Consider the following 23431-nt stretch of genomic DNA (forward strand, 5'->3'; position numbering starts at 1 on the left):
AGAGTAGCATAAACAATTTTTAAAAAAAGAAAAAAGCCAAAGAACTTGCATTACCTGATTTCATTTTTTTCTTAAACAGCCTCAGTCATGAAGACACTATGATTTTAGGGGAAATGATAAGAATACAGATCAACAGAACAGAACTGAGAACCAAAGGAAAAAATTCAGAGAAGAATTTGAAAGTTCTCTATAGATAGCAATAATAATGTTTGAGATTGAGTTTCTACTTAACATAATTTCATCATTATATTGCATATCAGTATCAAATTACAGCACTGTACCCCATAAATATATACATATATTCTACATCAACTTTTTAAAATTAAAGTGAATATTGATTTAAAAAATAAAACCTATGTTTAGAGCACCTGACTTTTACCAAAGCTGCCAAGAAAATTTAATGGCAAAAGTGGTTCTGTCAAGAAACAATACTGGGACAATTTTATATCTATAAGAAAAAAATAACTCAGACCTTTACCTCACATTTTACACAAAAATCAATTCAAAGTGGATCAATGATCAAAGTGTAAGATCCAAAACTGCAAAACTAGACTAATACATAGGAGGAAGTCTTTGTGTCCTTGATCTAAGCAGAGATTTTAGATTCTATACAAAAACCACTCAATAAGAGAGAAAATGATAAATTTTACTTTTTCAAAATTTAAATTTATGTGTTTCAAAAGCCACTCTCAAGAAAGTAAAAAGAGAGTTCAGAAAGAGGAAATGTTCACAAATCATATTTCTGGCAAGGAACTCACATTCAAAACAAACACAAACCAATAAAAAGCCAAATAAGCAACCTGAAAAACAAGTAAAACATTCGAAAGTCATTTCATCAAATAAGAGATACAAATGACCAATAATGTCATTATGAAAAGATGTTCAATGTGATTAGTCTTTAGGGAAATGCAAATCAAAATTTAATAGCATACTAGTTCACATTCATTGTAATAGAAAGACTGTACCCATGAGAAATATAAACATATGTTCATTGGGAGACAAATAATGGAAATTTATAACAGCATTAACTATAATAGCTAAAAGTAAGGAATTATCTAAGTGACATAACCTATTAGTTAACAAAATGCCATACATTTATACAATGTAATATTTTCAGCAATAAAAGCAGCAAGCTTCTGATACATGCTACAGATAGACATATTTCAAAAACACTTTACTTAAGGGAAGCCAGATAAAAAAGACAATCTAGTGTATAATTTAATTTATATGAAACATCCAGAGAAGGCAAATTTATAGAGACAAAAAGATCAACAGAAAGTAGATCAGTCATTGCCTAGGGCTAGGTGTGGATGCTAATTGCAAATGGGCTGGAGAAAATTTAGGGGAGTAATGAAATGTTTTAAAACCAGACTGTACTGATGATTGCACAACTCTATGAATTTACTGAAAGTTATTGAATTGTACACTTACAATGGGAGAATTTTATAACTGTATGCTTTACCTCAATAAAACTTTAAAATAAATTAATAAATACAATGATTCCACAGTTACTCAAAAACAGTAGACATGATCACTTGGATGACTAAGACTCACTGTATCTGCTCAGGCTTATCCACCTTGCAATGATTAGAAGGCATTCTACTTACAGCTGGTGTTAGTTCTCTTTAATAGTTTTAATAATAGTAGATGTGGGGTCAGTGCTGTGGCATAGTGGGTAAAGCCACCACCTGCATTGCCAGCATCCCATATGGGTGCTGGTTTGAATCCCAGCTGCTGCACTTCCAATCCAGCTCTCTGCTGTGGCCCGGGAAAGCATTAGAAGATGGGTCAGAGGTCTGTGAAAGAGCATGCTCCTACCAACACCTGAATTTCTGACTTCTAACCTTCAGAACCATGGGACAGTAAGTTCATGTAGTTTTAACCCATCAGTTTGTTGTACTTTGTTAAGCCAGACATACACCAGGCCATTTCCAAAATCTATAAAAGTAAATAAATACCCCAATTTTGGGCTGGCGCCGCGGCTCACTAGGCTAATCCTCCGCCTAGCGGCGCCGGCACACTGGGTTCTAGTCCCGGTCGGGGCGCCGGATTCTGTCCCGGTTGCCCCTCTTCCAGGCCAGCTCTCTGCTGTGGCCAGGGAGTGCAGTGGAGGATGGCCCAGGTGCTTGGGCCCTGCACCCCATGGGAGACCAGGAAAAGCACCTGGTCAGCGCAGTGCGCCGGCCGCAGCGCGCCGGCCGCGGCGGCCATTGGAGGGTGAACCAACGGCAAAGGAAGACCTTTCTCTCTGTCTCTCTCTCTCACTGTCCACTCTGCCTGTCAAAAAAATAAATAAATAAATAAATACCCCAATTTCAATAAACATTGAGAATCAATTAATTTTTCAGGATCATTTTATTAGAACCTTTCTTTATACAATTAAAGGCTTAATAATGACTCCAGAATTAAATGATGGCTGATTACTTCGACAGTATTCCCTGCAGTGACAAAATCTTTTTTGGCATGGATGAGGGGAGAACTATTTTCATATATTCAATAAACCAAATCAATTGAGATTTTCTGTGTACTTTCATTTTCTCTCTCTTTTGTGGCCACACATGACACAGGGAGGAATATCTACCTACTGAATTAAAGAAATTAATAAATTTTGAACAATTTTTCTGTGGCTCAAATCTTTTAAATACAGTTTGACTTGCTAAACAATTTGTAATATATGTCCCAACAAAAATCATATGATATATTATTAACACTATGGTGGCTTCAACATAAAGTTTAAAACACTTCCATTACCAGCAAAATTTCCTTCATGCTCTGCTGTAGTGAACACACACCTCAGCCCTAGGTGACCACTGATTGCTTTCTTCCATTTGTGTCTGTTTTCCTTTTTTTTTTCCCATAGAAAATATTTGAAGGAGAAACAACATTGTACAAAAATGTTCTTTAAGCATAGAAATCCCATAAATAGATCCACAGACATGTAAATGAACTGGTCTTTGGCAAGAAAGCAAAGGCAATACAATGCAGAAGTGAGAGACTTCTCAACAAATAGTGTTGAAACAGCTGGACATCCACATAAAATAAAATAAAAAATGAAGCTAAACACAGATCTCACACCCATAACAAAAATTAAAATAGGGTTTGACAATGGCTTTTTAGATAAAATACCAAAACACAATCCATGAAAGAAAGAACTGATAAGCTAGAATTTATGACAATTTAAAATTTTCTGCTCTGTATATGACTTTATTAAGGAATGAGAAGGCAAGCCATAGATTGGAAGAAAATATTTTCAAAAGATATATCTAATATGACTATTATTCAAAATACAGAAAGAATGCTCAAAATTCAATAATTTAAAATTGATAATAAGAAAACAAACAACTAAAAGATTGGCCAAAGATCACAACAGACACTTTATCAAAAATAAAATAAAATAAAAAATACACAAGGCAAACGGACATATGAAAGATACAACAGGCCAGCACTGTGGTGCAGTGGGTTAAGCAGCTGCCTACCATGCTGGCATTCCATATGGGCACCGGTTCATATCACTGCTGCTCCACCTCCAATACAACTCCCTGTTAATGAGCCTGGGAAAGCAGAGGTAGATGGCCCAAGTTCTTGGGCCGCTGTACCCACATGGGAGACCCAAAAGAAGCTCCTGGCTCCTGCTGTTGTAGTCATTTATGGAGTAAACCAATGGATGGATGATCTCTCTCTCTGTTCTGCCTTTTAAATAAATAAATAAATCTTAAACTAACTATGTATGGATTTAAAAAAAGATACACCACATATATGTCATTAGGAAAATGCAATTTAAAACAATATATATGCATACTATTTCACAAAGACATAACATATATGAATTATTTTTAATAAAAAATAGCATACCTCTAAGAGAATCTGAGACAACTGTTTGAGGTAAAAGAATATATTAAAATTTTAATTTACATTTATTTTATGAAATGATAAAATATGATACTTAACAAACATTGATTATATGGATTCTCAGTGGCAACTTTACAGAAAATCCAATGGTCAGGTGTCATGTGAGATATGAGAAGAGTTCAAGTTTATCTACACAGAAGAATGGGAAGTGGCACCCACATTATCTCCACTCACTTGAAAACACAGCAAAGGCAATGGTCAGTTATGGCCAGTTTAGGCTTTGGAAGCAACTATCAATCAAGATTAGAAGGAAATTATGCATTGGAAGTATGATCATATTCTTTTTTTTTTTTTTTTTCCACAGGCAGAGTGGACAATGAGAGAGAGACAGAGAGAAAGGTCTTCCTTTGCCGTTGGTTCACCCTCCAATGGCCACCGCGGCTGGCGCGCTGCAGCCGGCGCACTGCGCTGAAGTATGATCATATTCTGACTACACTCTCTGACTCTGCTTGATAATAGAACTGGGCTCAGATATTTCCTAACTCTCTATAATAACTGTTCAACTTCTTAATCTGACCTCAATATTTTTGTCATAATCTTAATGTCTTTCACCTTTAGATTTTGCCACCAATCCCCAACCATATCATCATATATGTATCCATTTTATTTCTATAGTTACTCACCACTCTAGACTAATAATTCAAGTAATGAAAGTGAAAATAAGGGTTGATTTCTGAGCTGAATTTTGCTTCCTTTGTACTACCATGTGTAGTGAGCATGTTGTCTTTAAATTCTAATAATGGGCCCCAGTTCTAGTGCCAGCTGCCCCTCTTCCAATTGCTATTGCCTGGGAAAGCAGTAGAAGATGGCCCAAGTTCTTGGGCCCCTGCACCAGCATGGGAGACCAGGAATAAGCACCTGGCTCCTGGCTTCGGATCAGCATAGCTTCAGCCGTTGGGGCCATCTGGAGAGTGAATCAATGGAAGGAAGACCTTTCTCTCTGTCTCTCCCTCTCACTATCTGTAACTCTACCTCTCAAATAAATAAAATCTTTTAAAAAATCTGATTATAACTCAAATAAAATAGAAAAACAATATTACTTAGCTAATTCACATGGTTTTCTTGTTACTTTGACATTTTAGTCCCATTTTCCTTTCCCTAATTTAATAATAAAAAATTTTTCATAATTTTTTACCACAAATAAGACAACTTGATAGACTGGGCCATTTGAGAATCTAGAATTAGCATTTTAAAATAGGTGATAAATTCCACATTCTATCCTACGGTACCAAATTACTTTTAAAAAATGTGCTTTACTGTAATCCCACATCTCAAGGGAGTTTTACAACTAAGTTCAACTTGAAGTAAGTTCTTTTTAGGATGTTAGATTCTTACAAGGCATCCAAGGTGGCCCCAGTAAATAGCAGCTAAGATTAAACGGTGTATGACAGAAATCTTTGTTATATAGACCTTCTCCTGGAAGCTTCTTCCATGCCCTGGTAATTTAAAAATTGTCAGAGAACTCCTAGAAGCAAATTCAACACTGAACTTCGAAAAAAACAGTGAAGTCGTAATGCAATTTTCTAAATATCTGGCTTCATACTTTTAAAAGATTGATTCGATCATTATTGACATGATAGCACCATTGTTATTGTTATATGCATTCTTCAGAAATGCCCCCTCTCAAAAAGCATGCAACAATGATTAAGTATCTGAGGATAAAGCAGTAGTCTCTTAGAAAGTTAAACTGATCACTGTCTCTAAACTAGTTAGAATACCACATCCTCAGCAACAAGATCATATTTGGCTGAGAGTAGGCATTTCATAACTAAATCATCCTTCTGGACATGCTCATTCTATAACTTCAGACATAAGCTACCAAAGCTTCGCTGTACTTTGGGCCTAGGAGAGTGAATTTTATAACCTCAGAGGGCTCAGGGCCAACAAAATGGAATAATGGTTTGTCTAGCAGAAGAAAATTGCTTTGATGCTACCTAAAAAGGACTGAGAAAAAAAGGCAAACATTTCAGGGCCTCCTCTGCTCAAACCCTTCAGATTTATTTTGTATATACTATATGGAGGTAAACCTTCAGAAGTTTAAAATGAGAATATTTTCTTCCATTTCACTTGCATCAGCATTAATACACTCAATGATTGGACATACTTGTCCATTTTTAGGATTGTTCTTTCTCCCTTTCTTCTCTCACTACCTACCTCTGAATGCTCTTATCCCATTAAAAGCCATCTTGGCTTTTAATGCCTTTCTGACTGTCTTTCCAACTCCACTGAAAGTTCCCACAGTTTTAACTAAAAGAATATACCTCAACATTACAGTGTCCTGGTATTCCATTTCCCACTTTTCCTTTTTAGGCAGTATTGACAAACCATCTTTTATAAAAACTTGAAACCTAGAATCCATCTCAAAGTCTGTATTTGTACTGACAATTAAAATAGCAGCTGCATTTTCTTGAACACATACTAAATGTTGGTACTTTATATAATTTATTTAATCATCACAAAACCCAAAAGATATATACCATTCCCCTCTCATTTCTTGGTTGAGGAAACTAAGGCTTATAACTTTCCCAAGATCATAGAGCAAGTAAATAGCAGTGCTGTGACTTATTAAACTATGCTCTTAATTATTATGTTATATTGCCTCTATAATATGTGGGTACTTCAAAAAGTTCTTGGAAAATAGAATTGAAAGACACTCAGTTTGGTGCAAAAACTTAAAATCCATGCATAATATTTTCATAATACACATTTCCATGAACTTTTTGAAGTACCCTTATAATGTTTTGTAGTCATCTGATTAATTTTATAAAACAAGACCTAAAGTATTTCTTTCTCTCTTCCAAGTATAAAGCCTCTAGTCCAGGAACTGATTGTGTTAAGCCTTGTTAAGAACATGACGTACAAAAATGCTGGATACTTTTTTTTTTTAATTTCTGAACTAGTTTTAGAAGACCTACATTCTAGCTCTAGCATCAGCACTATGGGACCTTAGACATGTCATTCAGATTCCATGTCTCACTTTCTCTTTAGAATAAAGGGAATAAAATTTGCCTTACATAACATGCTTGTTTTGGGATAGACAACAAGAACAATAACAACAAAAAACACTCATAAAACCAGATGAGGATGTCGAAAACACCATACAAATATAAAATTGGACCAATAATTCAGCATCCTTTCTGGACTCTCAGGCTTATTTTTTATACGATTGTCTCCTAACATAATATTCTTTGTGAAACTACATAGTTATTCTGTATGGCCATCATCCCCATGAAATGCAAACTTAACTCTGGCCTTTAAAATTTTTCACAGACTTATTGTAGACCTTCTTTTTCTAATCAAACTTGTTTTTTTATGCTTTCTGAAGTCCAAAACTGGTTGCCCATCTAGCCTAGTAATGACATCCTCTTGTAAATGCCTCTAGTTAATCCTCATTTGGTCCTAAACCCTTTAACTGTTCCCCACAAGTGACATCCATGAGCCTCATCAAACTGGATTCAGCCGGCTTTTCTAGGACAAGCTCCAACCCCCCACATCTATATATCACAGTTCCTGTGTACAGTTCCTCTTTCATCCAGGGAAGTTCCCTGATGTCCTTGACACTACTTATTCCTAGTAATCACAGACTCCTAATTCAAGTATCTTTTCAAGTTTGGGAAGATGGACAAGTCTTATTTTTGTACAACTCCACTTTGATTTTACACACACACACACACACACACACACACACACAGTGTCTGTACTTTTAAGCAGGAAAATAACTGACATTCTCTGACACTGCCCCTGCTCTTTATTCAGGCTCCATTCTTGGTGGTGACTCCTGCATTCTTCCCACTTCCCCACTCCCTCCCTGCACAAAACTGGCTTCCTGGGGAGAACTGGGCATGCTCAGTACCACAGCTGATTCCGGGATGCAAACTGAAATCTTTTTTTGCAGCATCTGAGTCTGCAGGAAGAGGTAAGGCCCTGAAAATACAGTGGCCCATAATATGCCTATTACTCCTTTAATTTCCTTTCATTTAAACGTGTGTTCCAAGCCTAAGAAAGGACTTGGAAATTGACACTTTACCGCCAGTCCGTAGTCTGCAATGTGGTCACCGACCTGAGCAACTGGAGTGCTAAGCGACAGCCCCTCAGCAAGCTTTGGTGCAGGGAGGGGATTTCTGCCCTCGTGAGCTGTGACAGCGCTGATGGATGGCTGGAAGCTAGCGTTTGGCATCTCTATTGCGTCAAGAAAATACTGTGGGTTTTTTTCTCTTCACTCCTTGAACACAGTAACATCAGCAGCTCCATGCTGAGAAAGATGTTGCCTGAAGATCTGCAAAGTCTGGGAGCCAGGGAGATTGTGGAGAGGATAAGCAAATCAATCACTTATCTAAAAATTAAATCTAAGAAGGCGGCTTAAGGATACAGAGTTAAACAGATAGGCTATTTTCAAATGACAATTTAGTAACCTTTCAGATAGTCAACTCTGAATTTTGTGCCTGTCCCCCCAAACCTTCTTTGTACTTGAACCATGACACATTTCCCTTTGAGAAAGAGGGAGACGAACAACACACACACACACACACACACACACACACACACACGATCCTTCTGTTCTTTCCTCTGGTTTCTGCGGAGACTAAATCGCTAGAGCTGCAACAGCGGCAGATTCCCTCACCTCACTGCCTGGAGATGAGGCATAGGGAGGAAATTTTTCAGGGATTAAATGTAATAAAACGGGGCTTCTTAGCAGGGGCCTGAGCCACAGCACAGACTGAGAAATGGAGAAACAGGCAGGGAGGGTGACACACACAGCTGCCCCTGCCGCTAAACCTAGCCATTTCTTCAAACAGCGGCAAACATGAGATATTTCATCACCGTGATGCATCCATATTGAGAAGGGGGGAAAAAAATCATGTGCTTTGCTTTATGCATTTCAGTCTCCCGGGATGAGAGGAGACCCCTGTCCGTTTGTCGTGGGAGCTATCCACCACCCCGAAAGTACACTCGCTGCACTTAGCTAGCAGACCACTTGCCTAACAGGTTTTGCAGCAAAGCAGTTAATTTATGTGACAGCAGGTTGTCTCTTACCGTAGGCAGCAGCGGCTCCATTTGGGCTCCCTGGTCTTTAATCTCCATGTTTTGTAAAGCGTCTGGAATAAGCACCTTGCTCTGCAGTGTCTTCAGTGCCTTACACTCAGCACAGCACTCGCTCTGCTTAGTATTCGGATCAGGTAGCTCTGAAGCAGGAGGCAATTGCACACTCCAACTCACCAGAGTCACATGGCTTCTACTCACTCGGGCTGCTGGCCAGGTTTTGCACTGAATGCCTTGGATCCCTGGGCCAGTAAGAGATCCCTCAAGCCCTGTATCACTGCCCACACCTGGCTACTGGTGTAAAATACAGCCTGCAATGCTGCAAACTGATGGGCATCATGAATTTCACCTAAGATGCTAACTTCTTACATAAATGAGTCTGTGCAGGTCTCTAACCAGCTAAGCCTGATTTTGACACTTTGAGGCAACTTCCTTCATTCCCAGAACCTCACAAAGACATAATTTAATGGTGATGTTAATAAGGTTTACTAGATACTCTGCTCTAACTACCTGGGACTTTTAAAACAAATAAGACATCCTTGAAATTGGTCTTATTGAGACTGAACTATTCACTAAAAAAAAAAAAATTAAGTCATTGTTGACTCAATAAAATTTGGACAGAAATCTCCAATATTTGAGTTTACATGTCATACATTTTTAAATAAAAAATATTATTCTATGATTACCTGACAAAAATGACAGGGAAAGAAAATATTTTGAGAGTGGCAATATTCAACACACCAAGGCACTTTGAAAAGACAGTGAGCCTGACAACAGTAGCCCAAACATGTACTGCTTTATTTTAGAAGTCTCAACAAAAGTGAGATAGGGGATTATCTAAATAATCCATGGAACAAAAGAGAGTCGGATAAATAAGCTCTTTTGTAGGCAAAAGTAGCTGATAATTGTCATTTAGTAACTACACATATTTCCTGAAACAGCTACTGCATCCAGAGTATTTTTTATTTTATTTTATTTTTATTTTTTGACAGGCAGAGTTAGACAGTGAGAGAGAGAGAGAGAGACAGAGACAGAGAGAAAGGTCTTCCTTCCGTTGGTTCACCCCTCAAATGGCCATTACAGCCGGCGCGCTACGCCGATCCAAAGCCAGGAGCCAGGTGCTTCCTCCTGGTCCCCCATACGGGTGCAGGGTCCAAGCACTTGGGCCATCCTCCACTGCCTTCGGGGGCCACAGCAGAGAGCTTGCATCCAGAGTATTTTAAGTTATGAAACCCATATGTCACTGGACCCCGGACTATGAATATTAAGGCTGCAGATGAAGAGGGGTAAAAAGCTTTCAGGGATTAAGAGAGAATGCCTGTGGAAAGCCAAGACATGCTGGCAAAAAATATCATACAGGAAGGATCTCTGTGAGTGAGACCTCAGTAGGAAGAAGGGGCCATCAAAGAGGGATGTACTTTTCTCTGAAGGAAGGAGAGAACTTCCACTTTGCTTATGGCCCTGTCCAAATATTGATGGAGTCTGTGGTTACAAAAGGCTTCCATAGCCTTGGCACTCATGGCTAGAGCCTCAGGTGATCACTGACATCATAAACAAGAGTGCCAATTGTTAAATGAACAACAGAAGTCACTGTACACTTACTCCCCATGTTGGACCTCTGTCCTTAATGTGTTGTACTATGAGAATTAACAGTAAAACTAGTCTTCAAATAGTACTTTATATTTTGTGCATCTGTGTGAGTGCAAACTGTTGAAATCTTTACTTAGTATAGAGTTAGTCCTCTGTATATAAAATATAACTAAAAATGAACCATAATGAAGAATGGAATGGGAGAGAGAGTAGGGGGTAGGACAGGAGTGGGGATGGGAGGGTGGTTATGGGGGAAAGAACCACTATATTCCTAAAGTTGTACCTATGAAATATTCATTCATTAAATAAAGGCCTTTTTAAAAAAAAAAGAGGATGACTGAAAATTATTAAGAGTGTTTACCTTAAAATTTTTTACCAAATCTTAAACTTTTAATCAGCAAAATTTAATACAAGCATTTAACTACCTTTAACAATACAGCAAAATTTTCCAGAATTCTCATAGCAAGTGGAATTATAGAAAACATTTATGTTTTCTTTCTCAACATAATTTTTTACAATAAGTTTCTATTATTTTTATAAGTAAATATTTTAAGCCATAAACATCAACATGTTTGAATGACTACTTTGTGCATGCACATTGAGATGATATCAAGGACTTAAATGACAATGTATCTGATTGAGCATTTACTGATCTCTGGGTCAATTTGATGAATATAAGCCCACTTCCTTTCCCATTCAAATGAACATAAACAGCAACCACAAATAATATATTAGAATGAAAATGATAACTTCTCTTTAAAAGATTATGTCAGGACCAGGGCTGTGGGGTAGCAGGTAAGGTTGCCACCTGTAGTGCCAGCATCCAATTTAGGTGCCAGTTTGAGTCCGGCCTGGGAAAGCAGTAAAATTTGGCCCAAGTGCTTGGGCCCCTGCACCCTCCCGGGAGACTTGGAAGAAGCTCCTGGCTCCTAGCTCTGGATCAGAGAAGCTCCGGCCATTGTGGCCATTTGGGGAGTAAAGCAGAGGATGGAAGACCCCCCCCACCTCTGGCTCTGCCTCTCTGTAAATCTTTCAAATAAATAAACCTTAAAAAAAATATGTCTATCCAATTAAGAAGCCTTAAATTGTCCAGTTTATATTCATTCAAAATAAATTTAAATATAACCAAGAAAAATCTGACTATTCTTGGAGTCAAAATAAAAATAAACCTATTTTAATTTATCTTCAATATTTTTCTACAAGATAAATTATTAAATCATAGAGGTACTTCGATGGAGCAACCATTGCTTGTGTTTGTCAGTTATTGTTTCTACCACTACAAATAGGACTTAGCCAGAGTTCCAACAGCAAATATCTTACTGCTAATGATCAAGAAAGTCCAGGTTTCTAAAGTTCTCTGATCCAAGATATTAAATGCTAACCTGATATAGAGAAAGAAAAAATTGTCCTAAATTAATACACTACTAATGCACTACCTCAATTAATGCCCTGTATATTTGGTACAGTGGTTAGGACACTGTTTGGGATGCTTGTATCCCATATCAAAGTCCCTGTTTTTGAGTCCTGGATCCATTTCCAATTCCATCTTCCTGGTGATGCACAGACTGGAAGCAGCAGATGATGGCTCTAGTTCTTGGGTATCTGAATTCATGTGGGAGTCCTGAATTAAGTTCTGGACTCCCAGTTTTGACCTGGGCCAGCCCTGGCTATTGTGCACACTCGGGAGTAAACTAGTGGATAGAAGATCTCTCTCTGTATGTCTGTCTCTATCTCTAATAGTCTTTTATTTATTTATTTATTTTTACTTGAAAGTCAAGTTACACAAAGAGAGGAAAGGCACAGAGAGAGGTATTCCATCTGATGGTTCACTCTCCAGATAGCTGCAATGGACAGAGCTGCGCCAATCTGAAACCAGGGGCCAGGAGCTTCTTCCAGGTCTCCCATGTGGGTACAGGGGCCCAAGTCCTTGGGCCATCTTTTAATGCTTTCCCAGGCCATAGCAGAGAGCTGTATTGGAAGTGGAGCAGCCAGGTCTCAAACCGGCGCCCATATGAGATCCTGGCACTTCAGGCCAGGGCGTTAACCTGCTGAGCCACAGAGCTGGCTCCTCTAACAGCCTTTTAAATAAAATGAACATAAAGATTTTTTTTAGATTAAGAAAAAATTTAATCTACTACCACTCTCTTACAGAGTAACCTAAAATTAATGTTCATTACCTGAGAACATATCCATACAATAAATATGTCCCAAAGAAGAAGATAAGTATAAACTGAAAACTCCTGGGAAGAAAATCATCATTAGATAGGAGAAATTTTACTAAGAAAACCAGTGAATTTAATATCTAAACTTCTCCACTGATTTTCAAACTCAGGATGTAAAGAGAAGAAAAATAAAAGGAAATCCAAATTGCATGAGCAGTTTATTTTTAACACGTTATCTATCTTGGAGATTCTGATATTTTCAGAGTAGGAGCTAGGAGATGAGGGCATGTTTTTGGAAAATTATTCCCAGGTAATTTTGCATTTCTCAAAGTTCAGAGCTTTTTCCAGTTTAATAATATTTTTGGATCCTAGATGATTAGATATGGATTCCTGTTTAGCCTGTTCTTATTTAGAAAATCAATGAGGGTCTATTAGTACAGTTTGACAGTCATTTCAAACATTACATTAAATATAGCAAGACTGAATTTGTCCAAGCAACTAAATGTACTACACACCCTATTGAATGAGATAGTAGTTTGAGTTTTCATTCAGTTGGTCCTATTATGTGTAAGATACCATGCTACTGATGCTATTTCCATCATAGCAGCAATATTAAAGTGGAATTTTCCTCTCTGAAGAATGAAATAAAAGTAGGGATGGGCCACAAGCCAATCATACAAAGAGGAATTACAGCAAAACACTAAACAGATGAGCCACCTTCCTTTCCAGCTGCCAATGTCCTGGGCAATAAGAAAGGAACACAGCCACCATGGTGTTCTTCCTTCCTTGATCCATCTTGCATCCTGGGACTCTTGCTGACCTCAACTTTAACTATTGCCTAACTATACAATTCAGCTTGGATTCAACACACTTTTCAGTTCCTACCTCCTTTTGATTTTTTATATCCTGAGGGTTAAGATTTGCACACTAAAACAATGTTTATCTTAGAGAATAGGTCACCTAATATTTATTGTATTTGAAAGGAAAAAAACAGATTCTAAATGTTACTGCCAACATTGACAGCCATAAAAAATAATTTTTAGTCTTGGTTTATTTCAGTATTGGATTTCTGGTTTAGATCTCAAAGTCCTTTGCTTTCGTCCTGTTTAACATAAAATACTTGAACTTTAGATTGGCAATGAGTTCAGAAATATATTCTTAATATTAATACTATGTTAGTGATATATTGCTAGAAAAAGATTATATTTCAAAAATAAGTATTTTTCATATATAAAAGTGCATCCCAGTAATGTTTATAGTATTTACTTATGTTTTATACCTTTGTTTCTCTATCCTTTGGAACCTATACAAATACTCTTAATAATGTAAAGAATATTTTGTGGGGCCAGCACCATGGTACACTAGGTTAATCATCTGCCTGTGGTGCCAGCATCCCATATGGGCGCCGGCTTTAGTCCCGGCTGCCCCTCTTCCAGCCCAGCTCTCTGCTGTGGCCTGGGAAAGCAGTGCTTGAACCCCTGCACCCACATGGGAGACCAAGAAGGGGCACCTGGCTCCCGGCTTCAGACAGGTGTAGCTCCGGCCGTAGTAGCCATTTGAGGGGTGAGCCAACGAAAGGAAGACCTTTCTCTCTGCTCTCTCTCTCACTGTCTATAACTCTACCTGTCAAATAAATAAAAAAAAGAATATTTTGTATACTGGCAGACGTATCTGAAAATATTTAGTTTGATATCACCAATTCAAGAGATACTAAAAATGCACTTTCTTTATGGCTTAAAAATGATGACATTTAGACTATCAAGGAATAGTTTCCTTGTTTTTTTTTTTATTACATTCTTTCTGTTTCTTGTTCTTTCTTGGACTAAACAAGAGACAGAGAAGGAAGGGGTGGAGAGTGGAATGGAGGGCGGGTTTGGTGGGAAGAATAACTATGTTCTTAATGTATTTATGAGATACATGCAAATGAATATATGTATATATACAAAGATTAGATTAAAAATGATGACATCTGACCACTAAGGGAAATGGTAAGAATGCCCATTCCAAAGTTTCTAATACAATAAGTGACTTCTCTGAGTAATGCAAGAATTAAAAGGTGGAAAATCACACTTTTTTTAAATAGATGCTTTTGGCTCCCAATCTGACAGTTATTCAATCAAGTATCAGAAAACAAATACATGCAATAAATCATTAAGGCACTCATTCCAATTGGGTTAATGTCCAGGTTTAAGAGATCCTTCAAGTCGTTAGTCCATGACTGTCTTTTCCAATCCTAATTACTGGAAACTTGACCAGATTTTCACTTTTTTCCTCAGTTTATCCCTACAGGGAAATTTACACAGGGCTATTCTATAAATTGAGGTCAGCATCTTCAACAGATTTAACACAGTTCAATAAAAACTTGAGTATCTACAGGGTGTATCCAACTGCATGGAAACAATACATGAATCATGTACTCAAAGAGAACGTTCGTTCAAAACAGAATAAAGTATTGACAAAGTTTTTAAATTTAAAAAATGTGCAGAAAACAAGAGCAGATCAGAAAATGAAATGACTAACTTAAAGTAGTACTTTTCTCTCCCTTCCTGTAGAAAGCTAAAATCCTTAGGGTATTATTTTGGGGAGGGGGAATTTAATTTTCCTTTTCTTGTTATATAAACAAGAATTGTATGCATGCCTCAACTGATTATTTCTCCAATTATCAGCCTTTAAGTCTAATTATCACTGGCTTTGTTAAATCATCCTGGATGTATCATTTCTCTGCCTAACTTGAAAATAATAAGCATCACACTTATTACAGAATTAATATTATAGCTAAATAATCCTTAACTTGTCCTTGTTACCTATCAAGTTATGAAGAATTACACAAAAGTGATCATTACTCATGGTGTCCCATATGTGACTTTATCCATATATTCTCAAGTGATGATAAACAAGAAAAATCTCTGGGTTTACCATTGAATTTACACTCTGTCAAAGATGACAAATATTATATATAAAAACATCAAAACTCCTACTAATAGCAATTTCTCAGCTTCATCATCAGCAACCAAACTATTAGTGAATAAAATTATCAGATACATTTTATGTGGTCTTACATTATATAAGAACCTGAATTTTTATTCTGATTTTACTATAGTTTTCAGAGTTACAAAACTTATGTGTCTTTCCACATTACTAATAAGCTTACTTCCTATTAAAAAACTTTATCTGAAACTGTAATTTCAAGAAACCATAAAATAATTTTGTTGATTTGTTTATTAATCAATTCTACAAAGGTTTATTAAACATCTATCTTGTGCTATATGTTGATACAAAGATAAATAAGCTATGATCCCTGACTCTCAAAAAAGGGAAACTGATGATTATTTCAGTGTGCTATGCTGATAAAGAGAATGCATTGTCCAGAATAAAGGAATATTGAGTAAGGATACACTGCCCAACTAATGAGTTAGTAAACGAGTAGAAGAAACCTAAACCAAAGAATGAGGATTGTTTAGCCAAGCAAAACAAGGGAAAAATATTATTCCATTAAGGAAAATGTTCAAAATTCACCGCAATAAAAAAACAAAAATGACAGGTGTGGGGAGCAACTGGGAGCAACTCGGACTAGACTAAGTTACTGGAATTAAGATTTATTCTATGCATCTGCTCTCCCACAATATGGCGCTGGGAGAGGAGGAAACAGCTTCTACACAGCTGCCTCCAGTTCAACCAATAAACAGCAGGACCTGCTCCTGATTGGAGGAGAGCAGCATACTTGGCGTGTGGGTAGCAGAGTTGGGATTGGTGGAAGAGGACTATAAAGGAGGAGAGAGACAACATGCACCAGGAACATCTTTCTGAAGGAACACCTGTGCAGCCCCCGAGAGAGCCAGCCGGCGGTGTGCCGCTCCCCCGCGGAAGTGGGGAAGGTGGCAGGGGGAACCGCCCTTCCACGGAGGTGGAAGGGACGGTAGCCAACCCGGGAAGAACCAGCGGCAAACCCGGGGAGGGCCGAGCAGACAAAAGAACAGCGCAGGGTCCTGTGTCGTTCCTCCATGAAGAGGGGGAGCGACATAATGGTGCCGTGACTCGGATATGAAGCCTAGGCAGGGTTTAGTGTCGTTCCTCCATGAAGAGGGGGAGTGACAACAGGCATTCATATTCCCACCAAGGTCACTATTAACATTTCAGTATGTTTTATTATAGACTACTTTTGAAATTTAAGGGGTAAAGCGTGGTGGTTTCTTTTCATTTCTATTTCCATCACATTTAAAGCAATGGAATTATTTATAGCTATGAAATTGAAGTCACTAGAAAAATATGAAATCCATTTAGTTTTTTAAATTCATCTCTTATTTTAATAAAAATTTATCTTAGTTCTGTCAGTCTACACCAGGAATGAAGGAAAATTCCAAAGCCCCTACTTGAGAATGGAATATAAATACTGTACTTTCAAAGTTTCCAAACTTATCTGAATTATCTATGGTTTTCTCTCTCTCTCTCTCTCTCTCTCTCTCTCTCTCTCTCTCCCCAACAACAATCAGGCACTCAACTAATGAAAGCACACATGGTCCTTTCTCAAAGACACATTCCAGCAACTGAAGCCTCTTACTCCCTTCCAATTCTTCCAATTCTTTGCAGAAAATCTTCTGATATAGACAGCCTGGCTCTTCGCCTTTTCTTATGATTCTATAATTTGGAATCTCTGTCTATCTCTATTTAGGCTTCCGAAACTTAAAGACATATTTTCTGTTGCATTTTGTTATAGAGACATAAAGGTCAATGATCAAATGAATAAACTGAAAAGCATTTAAACTGACAAAGTTTGTGTATTCAAAAGGCTTCCATATCCTTGGCAGCTCATGTCAAGATCTTCGGGTGGTCACTGATGTCAAAAGTAAAGAGTGTTAATTGTTTAAATAACAACAAGAGTCACTGTGCACTTACTCTCCATGTTGTACCTCTGTCTTTAATGAGGTGTATTATGAGAATTAATGGTAACACTTGTCTTCAAACTGTACTTTATACTTTGTGTGTCATTGTAAGTGCAAACTGTTGAAATCTCTACTTATTATAGAGTTGGCCTTCTGTATATAGTCAATTAAAAACAAATCTTAATGAAGAATGGAATGGGAAAGGGAGTAGGAGGTGGGATGGGAGTCAGGGCAGGAGGGCAGGGATGGGGGAAAAAAAACACTATATTCCTAAAAGCTGTGCATATAAAATTTGTATTCATTAAATAAAAACCTTCTAAAAAAGAAAAGCATATAACTAAATTTGGGGGACGGGGAGACCTTGCTTAAGGTAGAAAAATATATTCAATAGTGTTAAAATAGGCAAAAACTAAACTAAATTTGCTCTTCTATTTCTGGTGAGAAAATTATTTTAAGTGCTTGAATTTAATGCCACTTCTCAGAAATATAATCATCTCATAAACAAAGAAACACAAACATTTATTTAAGTGATTCATTCACTTAATAGATATTTACTGACTACCTCTATGAGCCAAATATTGTGCAAAGCACCAGAAAGACAAGTCCCTGGGCCCAATGAGGTCATAGACATTCAGGGAGACAAACAATCAGACAAGTCGAAGGACAGTATGACAGGTAACCGAAAGAAATTGAAGTGTCACCTGATCTGTACCAGATTGGAGGCAGAGGGTATCAAGAAAGATTTCCCGTGGCTAGCGCCGTGGCTCACTAAGCTAATCCTCTGCCTGCGGAGCTGGCACCCCAGGTTCTAGTCCCAGTTGGGCGCCGGATTCTGTCCCCGTTGCTCCTCTTCCAGTCCAGCTCTCTGCTGTGGTCCAGGAGTGCAATGGAGGATGGCCCAGGTGCTTGGGCCCTGCACCCACATGGGAGACTAGGAGGAAGCACCTGGCTCCTGTCTTCGGATCCACACAGCACACCAGCCATGGCGGCCATTTGGGGGGTGAACCAACGGAAAAGGAAGACCTTTCTCTCTGTCTCTCTCTCTCACTGTGTAACTCTCCCTGTCAAAAAAAAATAATAAAAGATAAAAAATAAAAATAAAAGAAAGATTTCCCAGAGAAGATATCTGAGATCACCTCTAAACATACAAAAGGGTTTCTCCCACCCCCCCCTCACGCACACACACAGGGGAGAAAGAGAGAGAAAGAGATAAAACATTACCAGTAAAGACAGCAGCATATACAAAAGCACAAAAAGAATAACTGTTCCTTAATGCACGGATCAGAAGCAAGGAGAGGTTGGAGTATGTTCCTAGTTTTTCAGTTGTTTATTTTCTTTTTGTTTCTGTTTTGGTACTCAAAGTTGATCATCTCCAAACCAAAATTAAATAATTAACATAGACAAAAAACTAAATACTTTCATTTGTTATAAATATTATTTTAATTTGGATATTAAAGTAGAATATTTCCTATTTGAGCTCTTTTCCTACTATCTTAACTAAGATCACTTCAGATAAATCTATTTAATTTATTCTTTTTTCATAATATGTAATTCTTTCTGATTGTTCATATAATATATCATCAATGTATGAGATGAAGTAAATGCAGTTAAAATGACTTTATATAAAATAAAATATTAAATCAGTTAATTTTCAAGAAAACATGCACCTTGTAGACAAGCACATCTTAAAGATTATTCATGACCAATTTATGCCAAAAAAAAAAAAAAACATGAGTGATTTTACAAGTGTTTGATTCAGATGTTGCATATCCACAGATTTTAATTTAGGAAATTTGAATGATGACAAACGTTCCGAATTTTTAGCAAGAGATTCTGATACAAGTGATCCATGCACCCCCTATTCCAAACTTGATTTACATACTTTCTGTTAGTCTAAGTACAGTTCACATCTTTCTTAAGGGAAAAATTCTTGGCTTAAATATTTATAATGATTTAGCAGACAATATAGTGCAATAAGCTCTATACTAACAAATATTTTAAATGAACGAACATGCCGTTCAGTATTAAAAAACAGAAACATGCCATTTATTTAGTGTTTACAAACTCTCAAGAACTGTGCAAAATGTTTTATATAATTATATAATTTACCTGTCTTAGCAACACTGAGAAGAAAGCACTTTTTACCTACATAGATGAGAAAACTATAGCCGAGTGAAGTGAAATAATTTGCTGAACTTTACAAAGCTAAAAGCAGCAGAGTCAAAGTTCCAACCAAAGCTACTTGACTACAAAGCACTTACATTTTGCATTATGTAATGATCTTTAATTTGCTCCAGTGGCCAGGTGAAATGCTTGCCCCATTACCACAAAGAGGAGTAAGAGAACCAGATCCAAAATCAGAATTGGTACTATAGTCATAAAGTTTTTAAGATTTATTTTATGTATTTGAAAGGCAGAGTTACAGAGAGAGAGCGAGAGACAGTGATGGAGATCTTCCATGCCCTGGTTCACTCCTCAAATGGCCTCAGTAGCCAGGTCTGGGCCAGGCCAAATATAGGAGCCAGGAGCATCATCCAGGCCTCCCATGTGGGAGGAGGGCCTCAATGACTTGGACCATCCTCTGCTGCTTTCCCAGGTGCATTAGCAGGGAGCTCTATCATAAGTAGAGCAGCCAGGACATGAACCAGCAGTGATATGGGATGTCGGCATTACAGGCAGTCTGCTTAACCTATTATGCCACAATGCTGGCCCCCATTGAGAAAGTTTAAAAGAATGAACCTAGTTAAATATTTTAATCACCAATGATGCACACAAATGCTGCTTTATATTTGGGCTTCTTCAGGTTTTTTCAGAAGAGACTGAGTGAGAAGCATGTGATCCTACATTTTGACAGAAGATAATTGGGGTGATAAGTATTGGATCAATGTGAGACATTCTGCAATGGAAATGCCCTGAGTCAGGTGGTGTAGGTCTTCCCTTGGCCAAATAACACATTGCATGCTTCCTCCATGCCTTCTACTGTGTCTTCTTTAGACTTGATAATTCAGAAATTTCTAGGGAATTCCTAGTCTTAAAGACAGTGAAATATTTATCCCATTGTTATTTTTCTGAAGATAAGAAAGTCATTAATTACTTTGAAAAAATATATCCCAGTGCCTCTTCCACACCAGATACTATTCAAGGTCCTTGAATGGGGCAAGATTGCTCTCTTTAAAAACTCAAGTCTAGCAGGGGATACAGACAGGAGAATAATTACAGTATAATGTGATAGATCCTACAGTGTTGACACAGTGGGAATATGGTACAGGAGAAAGCACTATTGCACCTTTTTTAATAAAAAAAAATTATGGGAAATAGCTGTCTAATGTTTACTATGTGGTAGCTAGCTACTTTCTGAGACATACCATATTAACTTATTTATCCTTCACATTAGTCTATGATGTATTTTCCTCCATTGTACAGATACGAACATTGAATTTTCCTAAATGATAAAGCTAGTAAATATCAGGACTGGGATTTAAGTTCAGGCAGGTTGGCCTCATTCCACCTCTTGCCCATTACACTTTATTACTTCTCCTAGTGGGGAAAGTCCAGGATTGGAAGTCTCTGTCCCCAAGTAGTTGTTGGACCATAGATTACTTGATCTACAATTTTATTGTATGAATGACAGGGTAGGAGAATATTGAGATATTAAAAATAAGAAGGAAATATTAAAATATTTATCAAAATGATAAAATAAAAATATCTAAATGGGTAAAAGTCAAGTCCTACAACTAATTGGTTGAAAAAAGTTTGGGCAAGTCAACCACTCCAAGCCTCAGTATTGACACCATTCTGTATTTTACAATTAAAAAGTGTTCTGAAGTTTCTAAAAATGTCAAATGCTCATAAATTTCAAAATGATATCAAGGGGCCGGCACTGTGGTATAGCAGATAAAGCTGCCGCCGCTGCCTGCAGTGCCGGCATCCCAAATGGTCACTGGTTCAAGACCACTTCCTATCCAGCTCTCTGCAATGGCCAGGGAAAGCAGTAAAAGATGGCCCAAGTCCTTGGGCCCCTGCACCCACATGGGAAGACCCGGAGGAAGCTCCTGGCTCCTGGCTTTGGATCTGTGCAGCTCCGGCCATTGCAGCCATTTGGGGAGTGAACCAGCAGAGGGAAGACTACTCTTTCTCTCTGTCTCTCCTTCTCTCTGTGTGTGTAATTCTGACTTTCAAATAAAGAAAGAAAATATTTTTAAAAATAATATCAAGTAGGAAATTTTGCCAACTCTATGCCTCTGTGTGAATGAATTTAATCAGACAGTTACCCCTCCTACTTTCCTCAACTACATAAGTCTTTGAAGAATGTCCTCTCTTTGGCACAACCAAATAGTAACCCAGAGATTAGGTGTTTATTTGCATGTCCACCCATTCATCCATTTGTCCATTCATTTGTTTGACCCAGGACTCAGAAATCAATAGACATATTGTGTATGTGATAAATACATGAGTATGAAGTTATGTGAAAAGTTCATAGAAAATGAAACTAAAATATGTTTATTTTGGTTTAAAAAGTTGAATTTAAAGCATTTGAGGGATCTTCAAAAAGTTTATGATAAATGTTTCTGAAAAATTTATGAATAGTCTTAAAAGAATTTTGCAGCAAAATGAGCATCTTTTAATCCCAGTTTCCATAAACTTTTTAAGTAGCCTTATAAAAAACATAATATATAAAGAATATAAAGATGAATAAGATATATCAAACCTTCAGGGATCTTACAGTGTACTTTAAAATGAGGAAAGATAAACATTCATGTAAATTCCGCATGGCTTCATGTAAGGAGTTAGATGGGAGAACTGAAGGAAAGCATGTATTCTAAATGGGAAGAATAGCACGTGTTCAAGATCTATGAAACATTCTCTGTGGTTGAAATGTGAGAAGCATAAAAGAAAGTTGCAGAAAAGAAATATGAAAGTAAAGTCAAGACCCAGATTATTAAAAGGAGATTGCCTTTATCCTACAGGTGACAAATCGATCTTTAAGGATCTTAAGCAAAAAAGTGCATGACAATACAGGCAGATAGAAAGAGCACTTAAGCTACAATATGGAAAATATCAGAGCAAGACTTGAAGCAGAGAGAATAGTTAGTAAGCTAGTAAGAGTTTATAAAATACTGAATCATAAAGCTACAGCAATGACTGATAATAGGAAATAGTTCTAAGAGATACAGGAGGGAAAAATAAACATTCATTCTTCACTATTCAGGTGCAGAGAATGAAAAAGGAAATGTCTGGGATTGATGCCATTCATGGCCAGACATGACCATACATAAACAGTAAAAGCAGTTTTACAGTACACCTGAAAAATTCTGTTAAGAACACAAGCTTTGCAATAGAAAGCATCATTTGGGGCTTGTGCTATGGCGTAGTAGGTAAAGCCATCGTCTGCAGTGCTGGCATCCCATATGGGCACCTGTTCGAGACCTGGCTGCTCTACTTCTGATCCAGCTCTCTGCTATGGCCTGGGAAAGCAGTAGAAGACAGCCCAAGTCCTTGGGCCCCTGCATGCACATGAGAAAACTGGAGGAAGCTCCTGGCTCCTGGTTTCAGATTGGTGCAGCCTCAGCTGTTGCAGCCAATTGGGGAGTGAACCACCGGATGGAAGACCTCCCTCTCTCTCTCTCTCTCTCTCTCTCTCTCTCTCTCTCTCTCCCTCCCTCCCTCCCTCTCCTTCTCTATGTAACTCTGCCTTTCAAATAAACAAATATTTAAAAAAAGCATTATTTAATATCTATGTGACCTTGGGAAAGTTTTTTAACCTCCTGAAGTCTGTTTCCTTAACTACAAAATGAAGTTAAAAAAAGAATTGGAATTATTCCAAGATTAAATTAGTTAACACAAATGAAG

The 23431-nt window shown here is 37.6% G+C and overlaps 1 protein-coding gene across 10 annotated transcripts in view; it reads right to left on the bottom strand.

Moving 5' to 3' along the window:
• The window catches only part of SLC4A10 (solute carrier family 4 member 10), a 329775-nt gene extending 320562 nt beyond the window's left edge, over positions 1-9213 (bottom strand). For 4 of the 10 annotated variants that reach the window (XM_051848038.3, XM_051848035.3, XM_051848037.3 and 1 more), the window contains exons 1-2: positions 8944-9213; positions 7970-8194 (exon numbers count right to left, since the gene is read on the bottom strand). In XM_051848038.3, the coding sequence (XP_051703998.1) occupies positions 7970-8086 (117 nt within the window). In that variant the 5' untranslated portion in view covers positions 8087-8194; positions 8944-9213. 10 annotated transcript variants of the gene reach the window in all.
• Positions 9214-23431: the final 14218 nt, after the last annotated feature.

Source organism: Oryctolagus cuniculus, chromosome 3 (assembly GCF_051225735.1).
Source record: "Oryctolagus cuniculus isolate XC-2025 breed Fujian yellow rabbit chromosome 3, ASM5122573v1, whole genome shotgun sequence".
NCBI lineage: Eukaryota > Metazoa > Chordata > Mammalia > Lagomorpha > Leporidae > Oryctolagus > Oryctolagus cuniculus.